The sequence below is a fragment of the Serinus canaria genome, chromosome 6 (assembly GCF_022539315.1).
Source record: "Serinus canaria isolate serCan28SL12 chromosome 6, serCan2020, whole genome shotgun sequence".
Taxonomy (NCBI): Eukaryota; Metazoa; Chordata; class Aves; order Passeriformes; family Fringillidae; genus Serinus; species Serinus canaria.
Window position 1 is genome coordinate 27308641 of NC_066320.1, and position 16555 is coordinate 27325195.

The window sequence follows — 16555 nt, forward strand, 5'->3', positions numbered from 1 at the left end:
AGCTTTATTGTTGTGGTGTTGTATTTCTGTTTCAGAGAAATGCTTGGAATGCTGTTATTCTGCACCCTGGGGGCAGTGATTTGGATGGAGTCAGGATATGCATTTCAGCTGAGAGCTTTGCTCAGGAAAGGCTTTTAGGTCCTCACACTTCCAAGCAGGCTGAATTCAGCAAGGAAAGCTTTGGCAGCACAGCCTGCAGTACACTCAGCAATTACAGTATTTAGCCAGAAAACATCCTGTGAATGATAAAACACTGCAATTTGAGGTGCTTCTCCCCTGAGACAGCCTGAGCACCAGGAACATTGATTCATAACCACAGAAAGAGAGGTACACTAAGAAGAGAACAGCAGATCAAGCTGCTGCCAGGTTTCTCTCCTCTCCCCTTTCCAATCACCTGAACTTGTCCAGGACAAACTCCAGCCTAGTTTAAGTAAAAGTGATACCTTCTGTCTTATTTTGATCTGCAGAAATTTTCACCAAAGCCTGCTCAATTACCCCAAAGTCCCACTCTCTGCCAGACTGGTGCAAATGGCACTAGCTGGAGATGGTTGTTATTAATTAATGACAGCAAAGAATGATCTGATGCTCATTTTGAACTCTGCCTGTACTTTACCACACCATCATGTGAGGAAACTAAGATTTGCCAGATGCTGTAAGAGCTGCTTCCAAGTTAGTTTTTCCAATTTGCCATCAGAAAGCAGCACCTCCCACCCAGCCCTCTTCCAGCCTCTGCTTGCTCCTGCCAAGCAGAGCAGCTTCACCATTTCACATCCTGTTCTGGGCACAGCTGGAATAAGATGACTGAGGTATAAGGTCAGGGAGAGATGAGAGAGAGGGACTGCAAGGAAGGACAAACTACAAAATAAAACAAGTTAGCTTCAAAGGAATGCCTCAACAATATTATCTTATTTTGGAACTCCTCCAGTAAGAACCTCTCCTCAGGATTTCAAGAAATGGCTGTGAGAACACTTTCATATTTCTTTCACTATTCTTCTACATTCCTTTCAAGTACATCAGATTTTCTAACCTAAGTGCAATATATGAAATCCCAACATGTATCTGCCTTTTTCACTTTTATTTCTGGCTTATATAAATGGGTATTATACATTCTTCTACAAACAGTAATACTACAGCAAGCAATAAAAACAAATAATAGTGAGTATACCACCATCTCAGAGAGTGGGATTCATATCAAGGATACTTTTCAATCAAAGAAAAGAGAATATTCTTTTTTATGTGAAAACATCATGAAGAAGCTTGACAATAACTGGGAGTGTGAGACTATTAACAAGAAAGGGGAGATGAAAATAAACAGAGAAGAAAGAGGTGGCTCTAGAAAGATATAAAAATAAAGTACATGGGAATAAAAAGAGAGATGTGACCAGATAAAAGGGAACTAGGCAAGGGTAGCAAATAGAATTAAGAACTGGAGGAGAGACTCTGTCAATGTGCATGAGGAATGAGGTCTACATTGTTCAAAACAAATTAACTGCAGCTTCTCAAAGATTTCCTCTTGCTTTTTACAGTTTGAAGTGTAGCCCAGAATAGCACAGCAACTGATCAGCAGAAATCAGGGGAAATCCCTTCACTTGGTCTGGTATCTCATCCACCATTCTGGGGCTAAACCATCCATGAGATATCAAACTCAGAGGCAGCCTAATAAATTTCATTTTTTAGTAAGCACAGGCTGCCTCAGGAAGGGTGCAGGGTCCCTGCAAAGCCACAGTTATGGCCACCTAATAGACCAGAAGGGGATCAAGTGAAAAAAGGTGAGAACACTACTGAGGACAGGATGGCTACAGTCCTCCTTGGACATATTACATGGGGATGGTTTATAAACTCCTGAGGTCTGTGACAGAAAAATCACAATGTCTGATTTTCTTCTTTTGGAATGGAGACATCCTTACCTTGCAGATACATTTCTTCTCCTTCTGTGAACATTTGGTTGCATCTGCTGCATCGTGCACAGCTTGGATGATAATGCTTGTCACCTGCCTAAACAAAAACAAAAAAGGAGCATGAGGGACAAATGCATTGCAGTACTTTCTGAGCACTCATCATTTGCTGGCTGACCACTGCCCTTTCTCCTCTAGTTCACCTGTTTTGCTACAACCCTGCACTCATGATGTGACAAGAGCACTGAGAGTGTGAGCTGTGCCATGCTGCTTCAGCCCTGGGGTCTGTCCTGTCCTCAGCAGAGCCCAGCAGTGCCTGCCTGGGCAAAGACTGTGAGAGAAAAGGCAGCACAGCACAGCACAGCCCTTCCTCTCCACACCTTCCCATTCCAGCAATCAGTGTCCTCCTGGCCATGGCTACATCACAAGGTACCTGTTCTCCATGATTTGACAAACACTTTTAAAATCACCTGACAGTCCAAGGCAATGAATGTCACACTGCAGTTCACTGGTGTGAACCTGCTGTCTCCTCGTTTTGCCAGTGAGTGAGTTTTCAACCATTTCATTCCTTGGCTTTCTTCCCTGCACTGCTGCCATGGCTATTAGTAAGGAGAGCTTTCTAGAGCCACTCCTGGGACCATTAATTTAATTCCCAGATCCTCTACTTCAGAAGCTGCACCAGCACAGACAGCCTGAGCTGAATTTGAACTACTGCTGTAAAGGCCCTAAATACCCCAGATCCTGTCACCCAAATCCAAATCCACTGAGTCATTCAGTCTCTTAAATACATTGATACCATTAATAGGTGAAGCTGATCAGATTTCAGGCCTATAAGGACAGGAAAAATCAAGGCATAAATATTAATGTGATTTCTTCTCTTTAGCAGACCAAAGCAATCAATACATTAGCTTCCTCACCTCATAAACTAAGCACAAAATGTCCACATCAGGCTTTTAAATAGAAAAATTATTAATGCTAGAAAATGACCCCTCATAGTGACAAGTAAAGAATTCTAAAAGCCTTTGAATTTGTGTCTGGCTTTCTAAACAAATTAACCTCAAGTCCTTTTTCACAAATGTTCCCCATCCACTGAGATGATATAAGCCCAAAATAACTGTTTACTCCATAGCTGACTTCTAAAATGTCATCAAAACCATCTCCTACCTCATTGTACTTGAGACCATTACATTACTAAATCCAACCTTTCTGTTGAGAAGAATAAAAACATATTTTTGGTTCACATATGACATTCATTATACAGGCTTTCTATTTAAATATATATATATATATATATATTAGATGATGGATTAAAGTACCTGACAGCTACCAGAAAATCAGCTCTACTACTCAGTTCTTCTACAGCTAAAGTTGCACCATTCAATTTTAATAACTGAATATTAATTGAATGATACAAATAAATGAGTAATAATTTTAAATATAAAAAATAAATTTAAAATATAAACGATTAATCATTTTTAATAATTCCCATCCAGGAACTTCAGCAATACAAGGCTAGAGAAGAGACTCAGTGTGCTGTTAGCTGAGTTTTACATTTCACTGTTCAGCTGCAAAAAGCCTCCACTTCTCTTAATCAGATCCTGCATTTACTGTTGATTCTTGCACTTCAGGGGCAAATTCCACCAAACAGAAAATAATGGAATTTAGGTGTTTAGTAAAGCAGATTTAGAGCTATCAGGCAAAACAGGGTCTCTATTAAAAGGGAAAATGAGAAGTCACCACAAAATTTGCTTACTCAAGGAAGCAAAGTTAATGAGGGAGAAAACACAGAACTGATGTTTGACTTGCAGCAACAAAGCTAATATTGAACTGAGAGAGAAAACACAGTTAATGCTCATTCTCTGTCATTTTCATTACTGGCTGCCTTCATCTCTGATGACTCTCCCTAGCAGTTATTTAACCTCTGAGGTGTCCCATTAGTTTCATTCAAGACTGGAATTTATAGGATAAAGAAATCCAGAATTCATCACATTATTATGCTTAGACCTGTGGCTTCTCTGAAGTTTTGTTTTCCTGGGGAAACTTCTGATAAGCTGCTGTCAAGGGAATATAGTTCAAACCATGTACACCTGCCTCTTCCCAGCAGCCAGAGGGATCAATTTTGAGTTTATCAGGTCTCTCCCTGAGACTGCAACACTGGCTCAGTTTTAGCCTGGTGTGAGTGGTGATGGATGAACACCACGCCCCAGATAACACAACCCTGCCAGTCCAAGTGAGAACACGCCCTGCAATGGAGAGGTTTTGGGGCAGTGACATACCAGAGCAGCTGCACTTGTTGTTGTCAAACACTTCCAAAACAGTTTCATGAGTTTTCTGCCTCTGTAATGTTCCTGCAGCTCATGAGTGGGATCCTTCCTACAGCAGGTATTTGCTGGAGAACATTCTGAATCTCAGCTAATTCAGGACTTATCTTGCTATGCCTGACTTGCTGATATCATCTGGGAGAATGGATGCTAAAAATCAGTCATTTATAATGTATTAGGAGAGACTTTTGCATCTAAAAGTCAATGAAATATTCACACTTTCCAGACATCTGCTTTTGCCCTTTTAGGGCCACTAAACCCTCATTCAGTGTGTTCAGTGTGCAGCTTCCTGGGATCTCAAGCTACTGTGCTGTGCATTATAATGTTTGCACCTCAATCCTCCTGGCAGGACCAGGAAACACTGATTAAGTGCTCATTTGCCCCAAACATTCTTCAGTCAAGGTGAGAGAGGGTTAAAGGCTCTGTCTTCTCCCTCTGCTGAGCTCTCCTTGCCCCTTCTCAAGTTCACATCCAGAAATCCTCTGCAGTTCTCTGTGCTATGCAGACACAGGGACCTGATCCATCATACTGCTTTTGGTCCCTCCTGAATTATTTCACTTTGGTTGACTCATCAGGACTATCCAAACCATCAAGAACAAACTGTGACCCGTATCTTAGAGGACTGTCTCTCAAATAAGATGGAGTAAGGTAAATTAATTGTTGTAAATGCCTTGGTCTGCTTAGCTAGAAGTGCTATAAGCAACCAAAATGATATTGAACATTTTTACTTCAAGTTAAATAGAATTGAATGAACTGATAGCAATTTATTGTAAAATGAAATATTAAACCTGTGTGTTGCTGTCACTGCCTATAAAGTCTCTGCTAATCATCAGACACTTGCGTGTGCCCTAAAAGCAAAGAGTATCAGTTTTCAGTTTATGACAACATACAACCTCTTCTGACTTGCCTATTTATCTTCTACCCACATTGATAAATGTGAAATAAGTTCTTGGATAAAATTCCATTTAAACACAGCAGACAGAAAAAATTAAATTAAAAAGAGCGTGAGTATGTTCTCATTTACCAAATACTTCCAGAGCCCTAGAATTTCAGGGTGAAGAAACAGAGACCAAAGGAATTCTACAAGCATAATTACAAATGCAGATAAATAGATGCTAAATTTGAATAGCTTTCTATGACTCTGCAAATCTGACTAATCAGTGACTGATCAAAGATATGAGTTTTAGTTATTTTCTACATACTACACATATATACACTGTCCACAATATGCACATGATATGCATTCTCAAGAATGAAATAGATACAACATTATTTTAGATAGTATTAAGGATCTATTTATTCTAGTAATTTCTAGACTTTAACTGGAATCAAGTCTGTATCAACACTGAACTTCAGTTTCCCAGTCTACAAAGCAGGTTAAATTACATTTAATGTCCTACATAAAATACTTTAGAGAAACACTACCAAGGAAAACCATTACAGAAATGTATTCTTCATAACCAGAGTAAAAATACACCCCATGTAATCACATTTCTAATGCTTGTGAAGGACAGTTGAAGGCTCAGTGACCAGAATTCATAGATGGTGGATGACACAGAGGAGCTGGATGTGTTTATTCTGCAGAGGACATGTCCCAAGCATCATGAGCAAAAGTACAAACTCTATTATGCATTATAACAATACCAAGACCTGTAATAACACTTGACAATGAGAAACCACATTTTTCAGGCCAGGTTTTTCCTAGATCACCTTTTCAGACTCAGAAGCTACATTTCCAGCCTTTGTCCATCATGCTATTCTCCCAAATAACTTCAGTTTGGACGTTACAAATCCAGTTGTGGACTGCTTGCAGAGAGCTTTGAAGGCTCCCTCTAAGGGGTGGGGAGTGACCCTGCACAGCTTCTCCTGAGTAACAGAGGTGGCAGAAATGGGTTATCCACTGTGTGCACCCAGCTCAGACACCTCTACCCGTCTAAAAGGTGAACTAAAGGGTGGGGAGGTGCTTGAAGCACCAGTTGAACACCCCTCTGTGAGCTCCTGTTCAACCCTGTCACCCTGCTGATGCTCAGCCTGCTCACAACACACACACTGCTCATTTGCCTTCACTTGATAAACTCTGCTTGTCTGGGGACCTCCTGAAGACAAAAATGTACTGTCACTCCTAGCTGTCAGGGAAAGCAGTGGTGGGTATTGCAAGAATTATTCCAACCCAGGAGCTGCAAACACACCTGCAGACAAGCTGACACAGCCTGTCCCAAAAATCCAGCTGAAAAAGTCCCTGCACTGAGCTCAGGTACAGCGTTAACCCCAGCACTTCAGAAGGCCAGGGCTGTATTTTCTGAGTCCAGCCCCTCTGCCCCCACTTCCCACAAGACTAACTTTTATTCTCTGAGTGCTTGTAAAGCTCTAGGCTGATTAAATAAATGTTTTCCTCTTTGGTGAACGTGAGAGCTTAAGATTTCCTATTACTCATGCCTTCAGCTCTGTCCTTCCTTCCAGAACAACAGTGAACAAGAGCCAGAGAGAACAATAACAAGAATCACACTAGGAGAGCTCACATGCCAGTGGCTCTGGTAGAGGAAGAACTGATTACCAACAGACATGTTCTGCTGGCCAAAGGACACAATTAAGTGCATATTTGTTGTGTTACATTTGCACAGCTGCACTCCTTCACTCTCCTTTCAGAGATAACTCAGCAGTCACTGACAGAGAGCTATTAAACATGCAGAAAGCTTTTCTTTTCTCTTTAAATACTATCAAAACTGTATGTAGTTGAAAGAGTATCTGAGAGTCTGAGAGTAAAAGCAGTTCCCTTTTTCCTTTCTTTAGTTTTTCTGAACAGTTATTATAGGTCCATTTGAGAGACAAATCAGTATCTATTCCTGCCATGATTCTGAGGAGAATGACTTGATTTTTTAACTCTCCTAAGCACTTTGTAGTAGCGCAAAGAATAATTCAGACTCATCTTTTAAATCCCTTAAGGAATGCCATGAATTGTAAAACAGGAACTGTGGCAGTAGCCTGCCATTTTCCACTGAAGCTTTATTTTAATTACTTGCAGAGGTCACAGAACCTTCAACCCTGTTTGATGTTTGGTGTAACATCAAATTCCATTGTTTCCTTCTCTGCAGGCTTCTGTGATCTCACAAGTGGCTGGAATAGCATAAACACTATGAAGACCAAAATTTGCCTCTAATAACATCCTGACCCAAACTGTCCACTCATTTTTCCCAGGCTCTTATCTGTTGAGCAAGTCACTACAAATATCTGTGCTCAGAAAAAAAAAAAAAAGAAAAAAAAGTGCAGTTTCTTTGCTTCCAAAGGATTTCAGAATCTACCTTAAGTTTCTTTATTACTACCAATGGAAGGAATGTGTAATTTTTTTTTTAATTTGTCTAATATGCATCTTTAAAATTTGGACCTTCTAAAGCTGTTTTTTACATGCCTGTCACAACACCTCAATAGAAGCAGCTCTCAGCAGAGCCTCTGCCTCTGTTCAACTTGCAGGAGGATGGAGCAGCAGGAAGCAGAGCTCACACTGGCAGTTCCCAAGCTGGTGGAGCTACAGCAGACAGGACTGGGGAAAAGTGGGAAATGGAGCGTGAGGCTGTGACTGTAAATCTGAATGACACCAGGAATGGAGGAGACATGGGAGACCCTCTGAGCCCACCACTGATTGCTGGGCTGCCCTGGGGGAGACAAAACCCCAGCTGCCCTGCTGGTATGAACACTTGCACTGTTAATCATGCCCAGTGTCTGATTTTATACAAAAATACTTCCCAGCATTACAACAGTGACTGACAATGTCGTGCTAGTATATCCCTTAATGGATGGACTGCAATCAACTTTGTAACTTATTAATGTTAATTCTATCCACACACAATAGTGTCATACCCATCAGGGGCTGCTGACAGCAGTGCAATTATTCACTGCATGGAATACAGTTTTCCTTATGGCAGAGATGTGAGTAATCACTCAGGCTAAATCCCCAGCTGTGAAACTGCTCCACTGGCATGAAGAAACAGCCCTTGGGGCAGCTGAACACCAACTGCACTTGCTTTAGTAAGATCCTAGAAGTTACTTGTGATTGCACTGTCAGCTCTTTGAGTTCTCACTTTCCTGCAACACCCAAAGTTGAGCAAGCTGCACACACAGGTGAGATGTTCAGCTGTCAGTTGTGGTCTTTATGGAGCTCTTCATTCTGCCTTTACAGGGCAAATCCACCTATTGCTACAGACAGCACCAAAGCTGAGAATTCATGCTACTTACACAATTAACAGCAGGTCAGTGCAGAGAAGGGAATTCCACTCAACTAAGAAAGGAGCCCAGAGTGGCTGGCTAGAATCTTGTGGGCAGTACCAAGGAGCAAAGCAACTGCACACACAGCTTTACTGCCCACTGCCAGGACTGCAGCTTCATCTCTGTTAGGATCTTCTGTTAGATTTATGCACAAGAAAGCTAATCCCACTAACTGAATGCATAGTTCATCAGAAGCAATCCAGAAGAAATATATGCACTATATTTTATACTTTGTTAAGTTTTATTTGTATCTAATTATAATACAAATCTGTGAATTCACTACCTTCATTACCCCTATTTTAGGTGCATATGAAGGCAAAATCCAGCACCCACCATTTAATTTTCTTTTAAACTTCATTTAAAGATTATTTTAAAATAAAGATTATTTTATGATAAAGATTATGCAAAGATTACCGTTTTTAAATTCTGAACTCCTCAGCAGCAAGTATCTGACACAAATCCCTTCTCTATTTCTCAACAATGCTGGAACAGCTCCAGTTTATAACTACAGGTGTGGGCTTTCTATATCTTCGGTAATCTTAAGGCTCCACAAAGCATTAGGTAAGTAAATATTCCTTTCTCTTGTATGCATTTTGTCCAGCATGATTTTTAACATGAAAAGATACTTCAGACACTGAAGGACCTGCTTCCAGCCACATTCATACTGGGTTTGGAACTAGAATTAACCACCAGAGTTACTTCAGGGTAACTCCAGCATAGTGGAGTTAACCAGTTTGTAATTAGAATTAACCAGCAAAGCTACTTTACAGTAACTCCAGCATAGTGCCAAGGCCTTTCCAAACAGCCTAGTGCTGGAATAACTGTAATTTTGACTCCAGCAGCTAGAAAAAACCCTGTGCTGAGTGCAGGAGTGCAGTGCAGGAGTGCTGAGTTGTACCGAGTGCCCCATGGCTGTAGCAGGCTGTGAAAGCCATTCCAGCCCCTCCAGGCTGCTGGGAGCAGAGCAAAGCCTTGGCTTGGTTCAGTGCCGAGTGACAGCCCTGTGGCATAAGTGAAGGGACAGCAGGGAGCCCTGGGAACGGGCTTTGGGATGGATACACACAACAGCCAACCTTCCACAACACCGGGAATCTCCCGCTCCCCAAATCCTCCTCAGGCTCTCTCATTAGGGGCTGACAGAGCCACTGAGTTAGCAGGAATATGGAATTGAGGGAGACACCACCCTGTTTATCCTTTGAACTCTGCACATTGAGTGATTGTTGGTCCCTCAACCCCTTTCTCTGGCTGCACCTCAAATAACAGAGCCTGATGTTCGTGCATTAGCAGGTGACATCCACTGCAGCTGCACTTGCAGTGCTGCAACAATAGCTCCAAAATGCAAGTAACTTGAACAGGAAAGAACTTTCTCAGTCAGGAGAAATACAGCTGACTCCAACCTGCTGAAATTTAGCTAGGAAGTCAGTAACAAACCTCCTCTGTATCTTAAAAAACCCTCAACATTTATTATTGATTATTGTTTCATAAATCAGAAAGTTTTGCACTTGACAGCAGGTAACAAATAGTGGACCTCATCCTAATATAAAATCTTTTTAGCATTTTCAAAAATTAGAGTGTATTTTCAAAGATGATTTGACTGCATGTGTGGACAAACAGAATGAAATAGTGAGCAGTGTTAGATATGTATAGATAATTATACATGCATGTGGCATTTGGAAGGAACATACATATTCTTAGATGTTAAAGTAACATAAAAGGAAAACCAAAGAATTTTTAAGATGTTCTGCTGCAGGTCCCAATCATAAGAACTGGGATAATAGTAACTAAAGAGAAAAAAAAAAGACACTAAGTAATTAAATTAGAAATAAAAGTAACTAATTGGAAAGATAAATTTACCAAAGAAATTACTAGGAACACTATGTTTAAAGACAATAAAAATCTTTATTACAGTACAACATGAAAAAAGCAGATCAGGCAAAATTCCCTTGTTAGCTGTAGATGAAAGATGATGAAAAATGACATAGAAAAGGCAGGAATATTCAGGATGTGTATCTTTAGGGTCTGTACTTGACAATGCCAGTTTCCCATTTGATAGTATTTATCAAGCAAGATATTTTTAACAGTGTTTTTCACGAACCAAGATTTACAGATTATTCAAGACCTGAATAATTTGTACTCAAAGAGGCTTAAGGAAAGTGTAGCAAGGCATTGCTCAGACAGATGGCTCTGATAGCAGGGGAGGCTCTGCTGAGCCAGATACCTCAGAGATCACTTCCTTCAACCCACAGCATGAGGTACCACTGGCCAAGGCAAGAACACAAAACCTCCCCTGGTAAAGCTGCTGGTGACTCACAGGCAGTGCTTGTTCAAGCCATCTCAACCAACCAAGTGTGTTCTAACAGGCCCTGTGAGACTGAGCCGTGGTCTGGGCAACAGCAAGTGACAGAGGAGCTGGGGAACGTCATTAAAATCTCCCAGGAAAGGCTGTCACAGAGTACCTTTCAGGTACTCTTCTGCTCTTCTGATCATTTAATGTATACAAAGAATATAAAGGAAAAGCAGAAAAAAATGTATAGCACTGGTGGCTGTGTCCATGTGGATCTGCAGAAGGGAATTCAGGGATGCAGAACCATCAACACAAGGTCAGCCTTCAGCTGTGGTCCTGAAGGACTCAGAGTCAAATCATTACTCAGATAAAGGCTTCAGAGGGGACCAGATCACAATCACAGGTGATGAAAAGCAGAGAAAGGATGGAATAGCAGGGAAGAGCAGGAGCTTTTCAATCCCACTGAAAACTCTGTGGCATCAAAAAGCTGGAATTGGACAAATTTAACCTCAAAACAAGGTGAAGTTCCTAAAAAGCAAAGGTAATTTAAGCAGCATGGGGGAAAATTTTTGGCCTTCCAATTGTTCTGCAGCTTTCATGACTGGGTAATTTCCCAAAGGATGAGCTTTCATTTGGTTTCTAGGGAAAAGCTCTGATTTTGAAAAGAGAAGGTCAAGCAAGATGACTTTAGCAGTGCTTCTGACCTTAAAATCCATTCCAGTGGGCATTTCATAGAGAGAAGATTTTACAAATGCATCAGGCAGCTCTTAGGGAACACAGGTCACCCTGGAAAAACTTCCAAGAGAGTTAAATCAGTTCTCTGAGACCTGTCTTGGCCAAACAGCAAAATCCCTTGCAGCCAGAAGGCAGCTTTGGCTGATCTGACTTGTGGCCCACTGAGACAGTTCAAGTGCAGGAGAAGTTCTGGGGTTGGGTGAGCAGCATCAGCCCCAAAATTGCTGCTGACCCTGAGAGCTCAGCACTGTGGCAGGGCCCTGTGCCCTGGGAAGGCTGGGAGAACAGCTCCAAGAAAAACTCATCTTAAACTGTTCACTGGGCAAGTGCAAACCACCTTCTGACTGGTGAGGAAAGAGAGAGCTTGGGAGTTTAAGCAACTCACCCAGGACCAAAATTAATGCTTCCAGCAGAGCCAGGCAGAGGAAAATTCTCAGAAAACCACCTGGGACAGCACTAGACCTCAGTACCTGCAGCCAATTTTTCTGTTCATCTCCCACAGAATGCCTTTCCAGCTGTCTGTCAGAAGGCTGATTCAGGAACCATGCAAGCTTTGGCATGTGATTCAGCAGAGCCTGGGCTCCGTTCTGGTATCTGCATTCACTTCACAGGGAGTGTCCCAAAAACAACAGAGAAACAAGAGTTGCAAGGGCCAAAGGAGGGGAGTAATGCATGAGGTCAGACTCAGTACATCCACAGAAAACAACCAGAGAATATAAAACAAAAGTAGCCTGTAAGAAACAAAGCAATGTGCAATTTATGGCAGTTTGTACCTCAGAGACTGATGGATTGTTCTGACAGGGAAGGATCTTGTGTGGGAATTAAGCAGGGAATAATTTTTCCTGTTAGTAACTAGAGCCTGCTCTTGTAGGAAACTGATCCTATTGCAACCAGTCTGATCTGATAATGCTTTAAAAAGTCTAAAGAATGGGGGTTTTAACCTTGATTAACTGCAATGCTACCTACGACCTTTGGAAATTTCTTACAGCAAGAGGTCACAACAAACAACTGATGACAACCTAGGAAAAGGACAAATTTACTTCTAATATTTTTCTTCAGTCACTCCACAAGCATCCATATCAGTGATGAGCCTGTATTTGACTACATCCAGACACTTCTCAGGAATCCTTGATTTGTAATTCTGGCCAAAGTGTTAATGTTACACTAAAATTAAAATGGAATTAAGAAAGGACACCAGAGTAACCAGTGGATAGTTAGTGCAGAGAAATAGTTGACTCTTTTTCAAAAAGGATAACTTTGAATAAATGTCAGACCACCAACATGTACTGTGCTAGAAGCAAAGCCTTTTCTTTTTGGCAGAAGTCCTTTTTTTCTATTTGTCAGTCTTCTAATTGCTGATATACATGATTCCCAATTACAGCTGCAAAACTATACAAGTACATTTTTGAATCCTTGCTGGCAGGAATATCCAGAGTATGCATGTTGGAGCCAAGACACAGCAGGGATTCTATTCCCTATCTTGTTTACTTCAGCTTCATATAAAAATAAAGATTTCTATTTACCACAGAAAACCTAGTGCCACAAATTACTGTAGTGATGACCAGGAAAGAGTGATGGACATAAAGCAGAAAGGGATATCTAACAACATTTGATTTTCAACTGACTACAGCATCTCCATGATTTTGCCTCAACAGCAGCAGTTCAAAGATGAAGGTGAGGTAAATCTGCTTAAAGTTTCTTACTGCCTCAGTTTTTGCTGTCTTCACTCCTAGGAAAAAAAATTCCAGCCAAGATGCAATGCTTTACAGAACTCTAAGCAACAGCAAATCCATCTTTATGCATAACAAATCTCTCTCTCCAAATCTTACATGTAAAAGTCAATTTCTTAATATTTTCACTTATGCTCAAAGGATTTATGAGAGTTTTTTCCTTGACCTCTGCAAGCCACAAAAAAACCCCAAACTAGTTTCACAGACAGTTTAAATGCCAGTGTCTCTGCATTGCTGGTGATGAAAAGATGCATCTCTTACTGTGTGCTATTTTCCCTCTTAAAAAGAAAAAGGCTTTTTATAAATGTCACATATCTCAGATATCTATCCAAAGAGTTTTTAAACCTGTATGATCTTCTGATGTAGCACAGGCATATAATTAAAATCTACCAATCTTGTACTTCAGGTGGTCATTTCAAACACTTGATCACCCATAAAACACTCCCATTTCTTCATCTGTAAAACCACCTGCTCAATAAAGACAGGTGTTAGTGCTGAGGACTTCAAAGTTCTTACAGATTCCAAACATATCTTTTGGGTTAGTATTTGTTTTAACTGTTTCCCCCCCCCCAGGAGAACACCTTGACAAAGCAGACAAAAGAGAGAGGTGGCTGAGTCCTCATGAAGTGAGTGCTGAGCACAATACCAGGATGGAGCCTCCCACAAGCAGGTGACAGCTACAGACTTGCCCCAACAGGCTTTTCTCCACTTCTCAGATTTCAAACACCTTATTGCTGCATTCTTCCCAACAATTATTTTTTATGGGAGGTAGGTATAGGTTCTACCCTTGTCTTCTAGAAGTCAGTTGTAAACTTTTCACTGATAGGAAGGCTTAAATCAGGGATTATAAATGAAACATCAGAATCCTGCAAAAAATACTTCACCACTTAATCCATTTTTCATTGTGATTTCAGTCCAGGAGAAACAAAAAGTGACTGGAATAATTTCACATTGCTGCAGAGTGCACAGCCACGTTCCCCTGGCACCACATCCCAGCTGCCAGTGGGGCTGGGGCACTGGAGGAACTTCTGCTTCAGTCTGAACACTTTGGTGCAGGGATCATTATTTGTTTTGTATCTCTGGTGGGTGATCTTGGCAGGCAGGACCAGCACAATGCAAAGGTTTAAAAGATGGACAGAAGAAGCAATGGGGGCCACAAAACAAAAACAGAGTATGATGTTTTCCCTGAAGGGGTCTGCTCCCAAAGAACAAGATGTGTTCTGCAGTACAACCAAGCAACTGAATTCTCAGTACAGTCAGCTAACAGAAATGAAACACTCATCCAGGCAAGCTGCTCTTCTGCTTAAAGCTGCCTTGTGTTCTGTGCACCTCTAAGACATGAAACAGCTGCTGATTTTGTCTGTTCCATGTTACTGGAATACCTGCAGTCACAAAGGCTCTTGGTGGTGGCAAGAAACTTTGTGCTCATATAAATGCCTCTACTGAAATGTCATTTTAAAGAATTTTGATCAGTCTGCTTAAGTTTTTTTGTAATATTTAGTACAAGAAACACACTAGAGAATATTTAACTAAATCAACAAGGTAGACACTAAAGATGCTTTGCCAGGAAATATAGATCCCAATCAGCAACACTCTACTCACAAAAGCAATTTATAAAGATAAGCCATAATTTTATAAGCACCTGAGAGATTTCACAAATCCCTTTGTGGCAATAAGGAAGCTTTAATTGGTTATTTTTTCAAATTACTTGTTACAACCTGCTCTTATTATTCACCATCTTTACATCCTCTTAACATTCCTCCCCTTCCTATTGATGTTCAAATTGAAGGATGGTTTCCAAACCACTGCTGGGAAGCTAATGCCTTGTGATTATGCTGCCATGGCAACTGAACTTCTGTTAGGGCTCTGTCAACTTCAGACACTTATAAATCAAGTCCTCCCCAACTAGAGATACCCCTCCTGCCACATTCAATCTTTTGATGGGGGGGGTGGAACTGCTAAAATCCTGTTAGAAAGATTTTTACATCAAGTAATTGATATAATTTTTCTGCAGGTATATTTATTCTAGATTTTTCATCTTGTGCCTGGTGTGGTGCTCTCAGTAATTACAGCAGAGTATTTATTTTTCATCAGGAAAAAGTAGTCTAAATTAAGTTAAATGTATGCTACTTTTCAGCTACATAGGCAACCTGTTTGAACCATTTACCCATATTCTGAGTTATTATTAAACTTTTCATTTCCCTGCTTTTATCCAAACAAACCCCACATTAGGGAAAAAAAAAATCAGCATTCCACATTAACTGATAAAACACATTTCTCAGCAAAAACACAGGGAAAGTAGAAACAAATGATAATCTTATCTCTATGCAAAAAAAAAAAAATCTCCAAAGTGATTGAAAGAGCCAAGAAACTCTATCAAGAATTATTGAAGGTAGAGAATGGCATTGTTCCTCCATGCACAGCAATCGGTTGCAATCAGAAATAGCCCAAGCCCTGTGCCATTCTCCTCTCTTCCTGGCAGTTTAAAAACATGTCTAGCTGCACTCTCTTTATCTACACCACACAATTATGCACAGCCTTTAAAACAAAACCCCTTCTGGTGCACAGGAACAAAAGTGCCAGTGCCCACTGTGACCCCCCTGGCAAGCCCTGCAGCCCCATCCCAAAGCTGAGCCCTCCCAGGACAGCCATGGCCCTTCCCAGCTCAGCTCTGCTCGCACAGCGAGGGCTTTGTTTACCTTCTCACAGGGCTTTTTCAGTCCAGCTCCATTTCCTCCTCAGCTCCGCTGGGGCTCAGGCAGGAGCAGAGCTGCTGGTTCTGCTCAGCCTGGAGCTGCACCCAGCCCGGAGCCTTACTCCTCCTCCTCTTCCTCCTCCTCCTCCTCCTGCTGCTGCACACACCCACCAAAGCCAGCACATCACCCTCCCTGCACATCCAACCCACCGGGCTGCAGCTCGGCCATCCCACTCTGGGAAAGGGAAAAAAGGGAAAAAAGGGAAAAAAGGGAAAAAAGGGAAAAAAGGGAAAAAAGGGAAAAAAGGGAAAGGAAAAGGAAAAGGAAAAGGAAAAGGAAAAGGAAAAGGAAAAGGAAAAGGAAAAGGAAAAGGAAAAGGAAAAGGAAAAGGAAAAGGAAAAGGAAAAGCACAGTGGGCCAGGCAGGGGCAGGACCATTCCTCACCACTCCTGTGTGTCACTGTTTGATGGCCACACAATTCACATTTTTCCCTTGGGGAGAGGCATCTGCTGACTGTCAACTCGGCACTCTCCTCCTCTGGAAGTTATTAAATATTACTTCCACAGCTTCTGAAGAATTCATACAGAATTTATGCAGCCTCCTGGGTGTGGGTCTAGTTCTGTTACAAACACTG

General features: G+C 41.3%; 1 protein-coding gene across 4 annotated transcripts in view; it reads right to left on the minus strand.

Moving 5' to 3' along the window:
- ABLIM1 (actin binding LIM protein 1) overlaps nt 1-16555 on the minus strand; it is a 191958-nt gene that overhangs the window by 49464 nt on the left and 125939 nt on the right. For all 4 annotated transcript variants that reach the window (XM_030241349.2, XM_050976309.1, XM_050976311.1 and 1 more), the window contains exon 7: nt 1908-1995. In XM_030241349.2, the coding sequence (XP_030097209.2) occupies nt 1908-1995 (88 nt within the window). The remainder of the gene's footprint in view (nt 1-1907; nt 1996-16555) is intronic.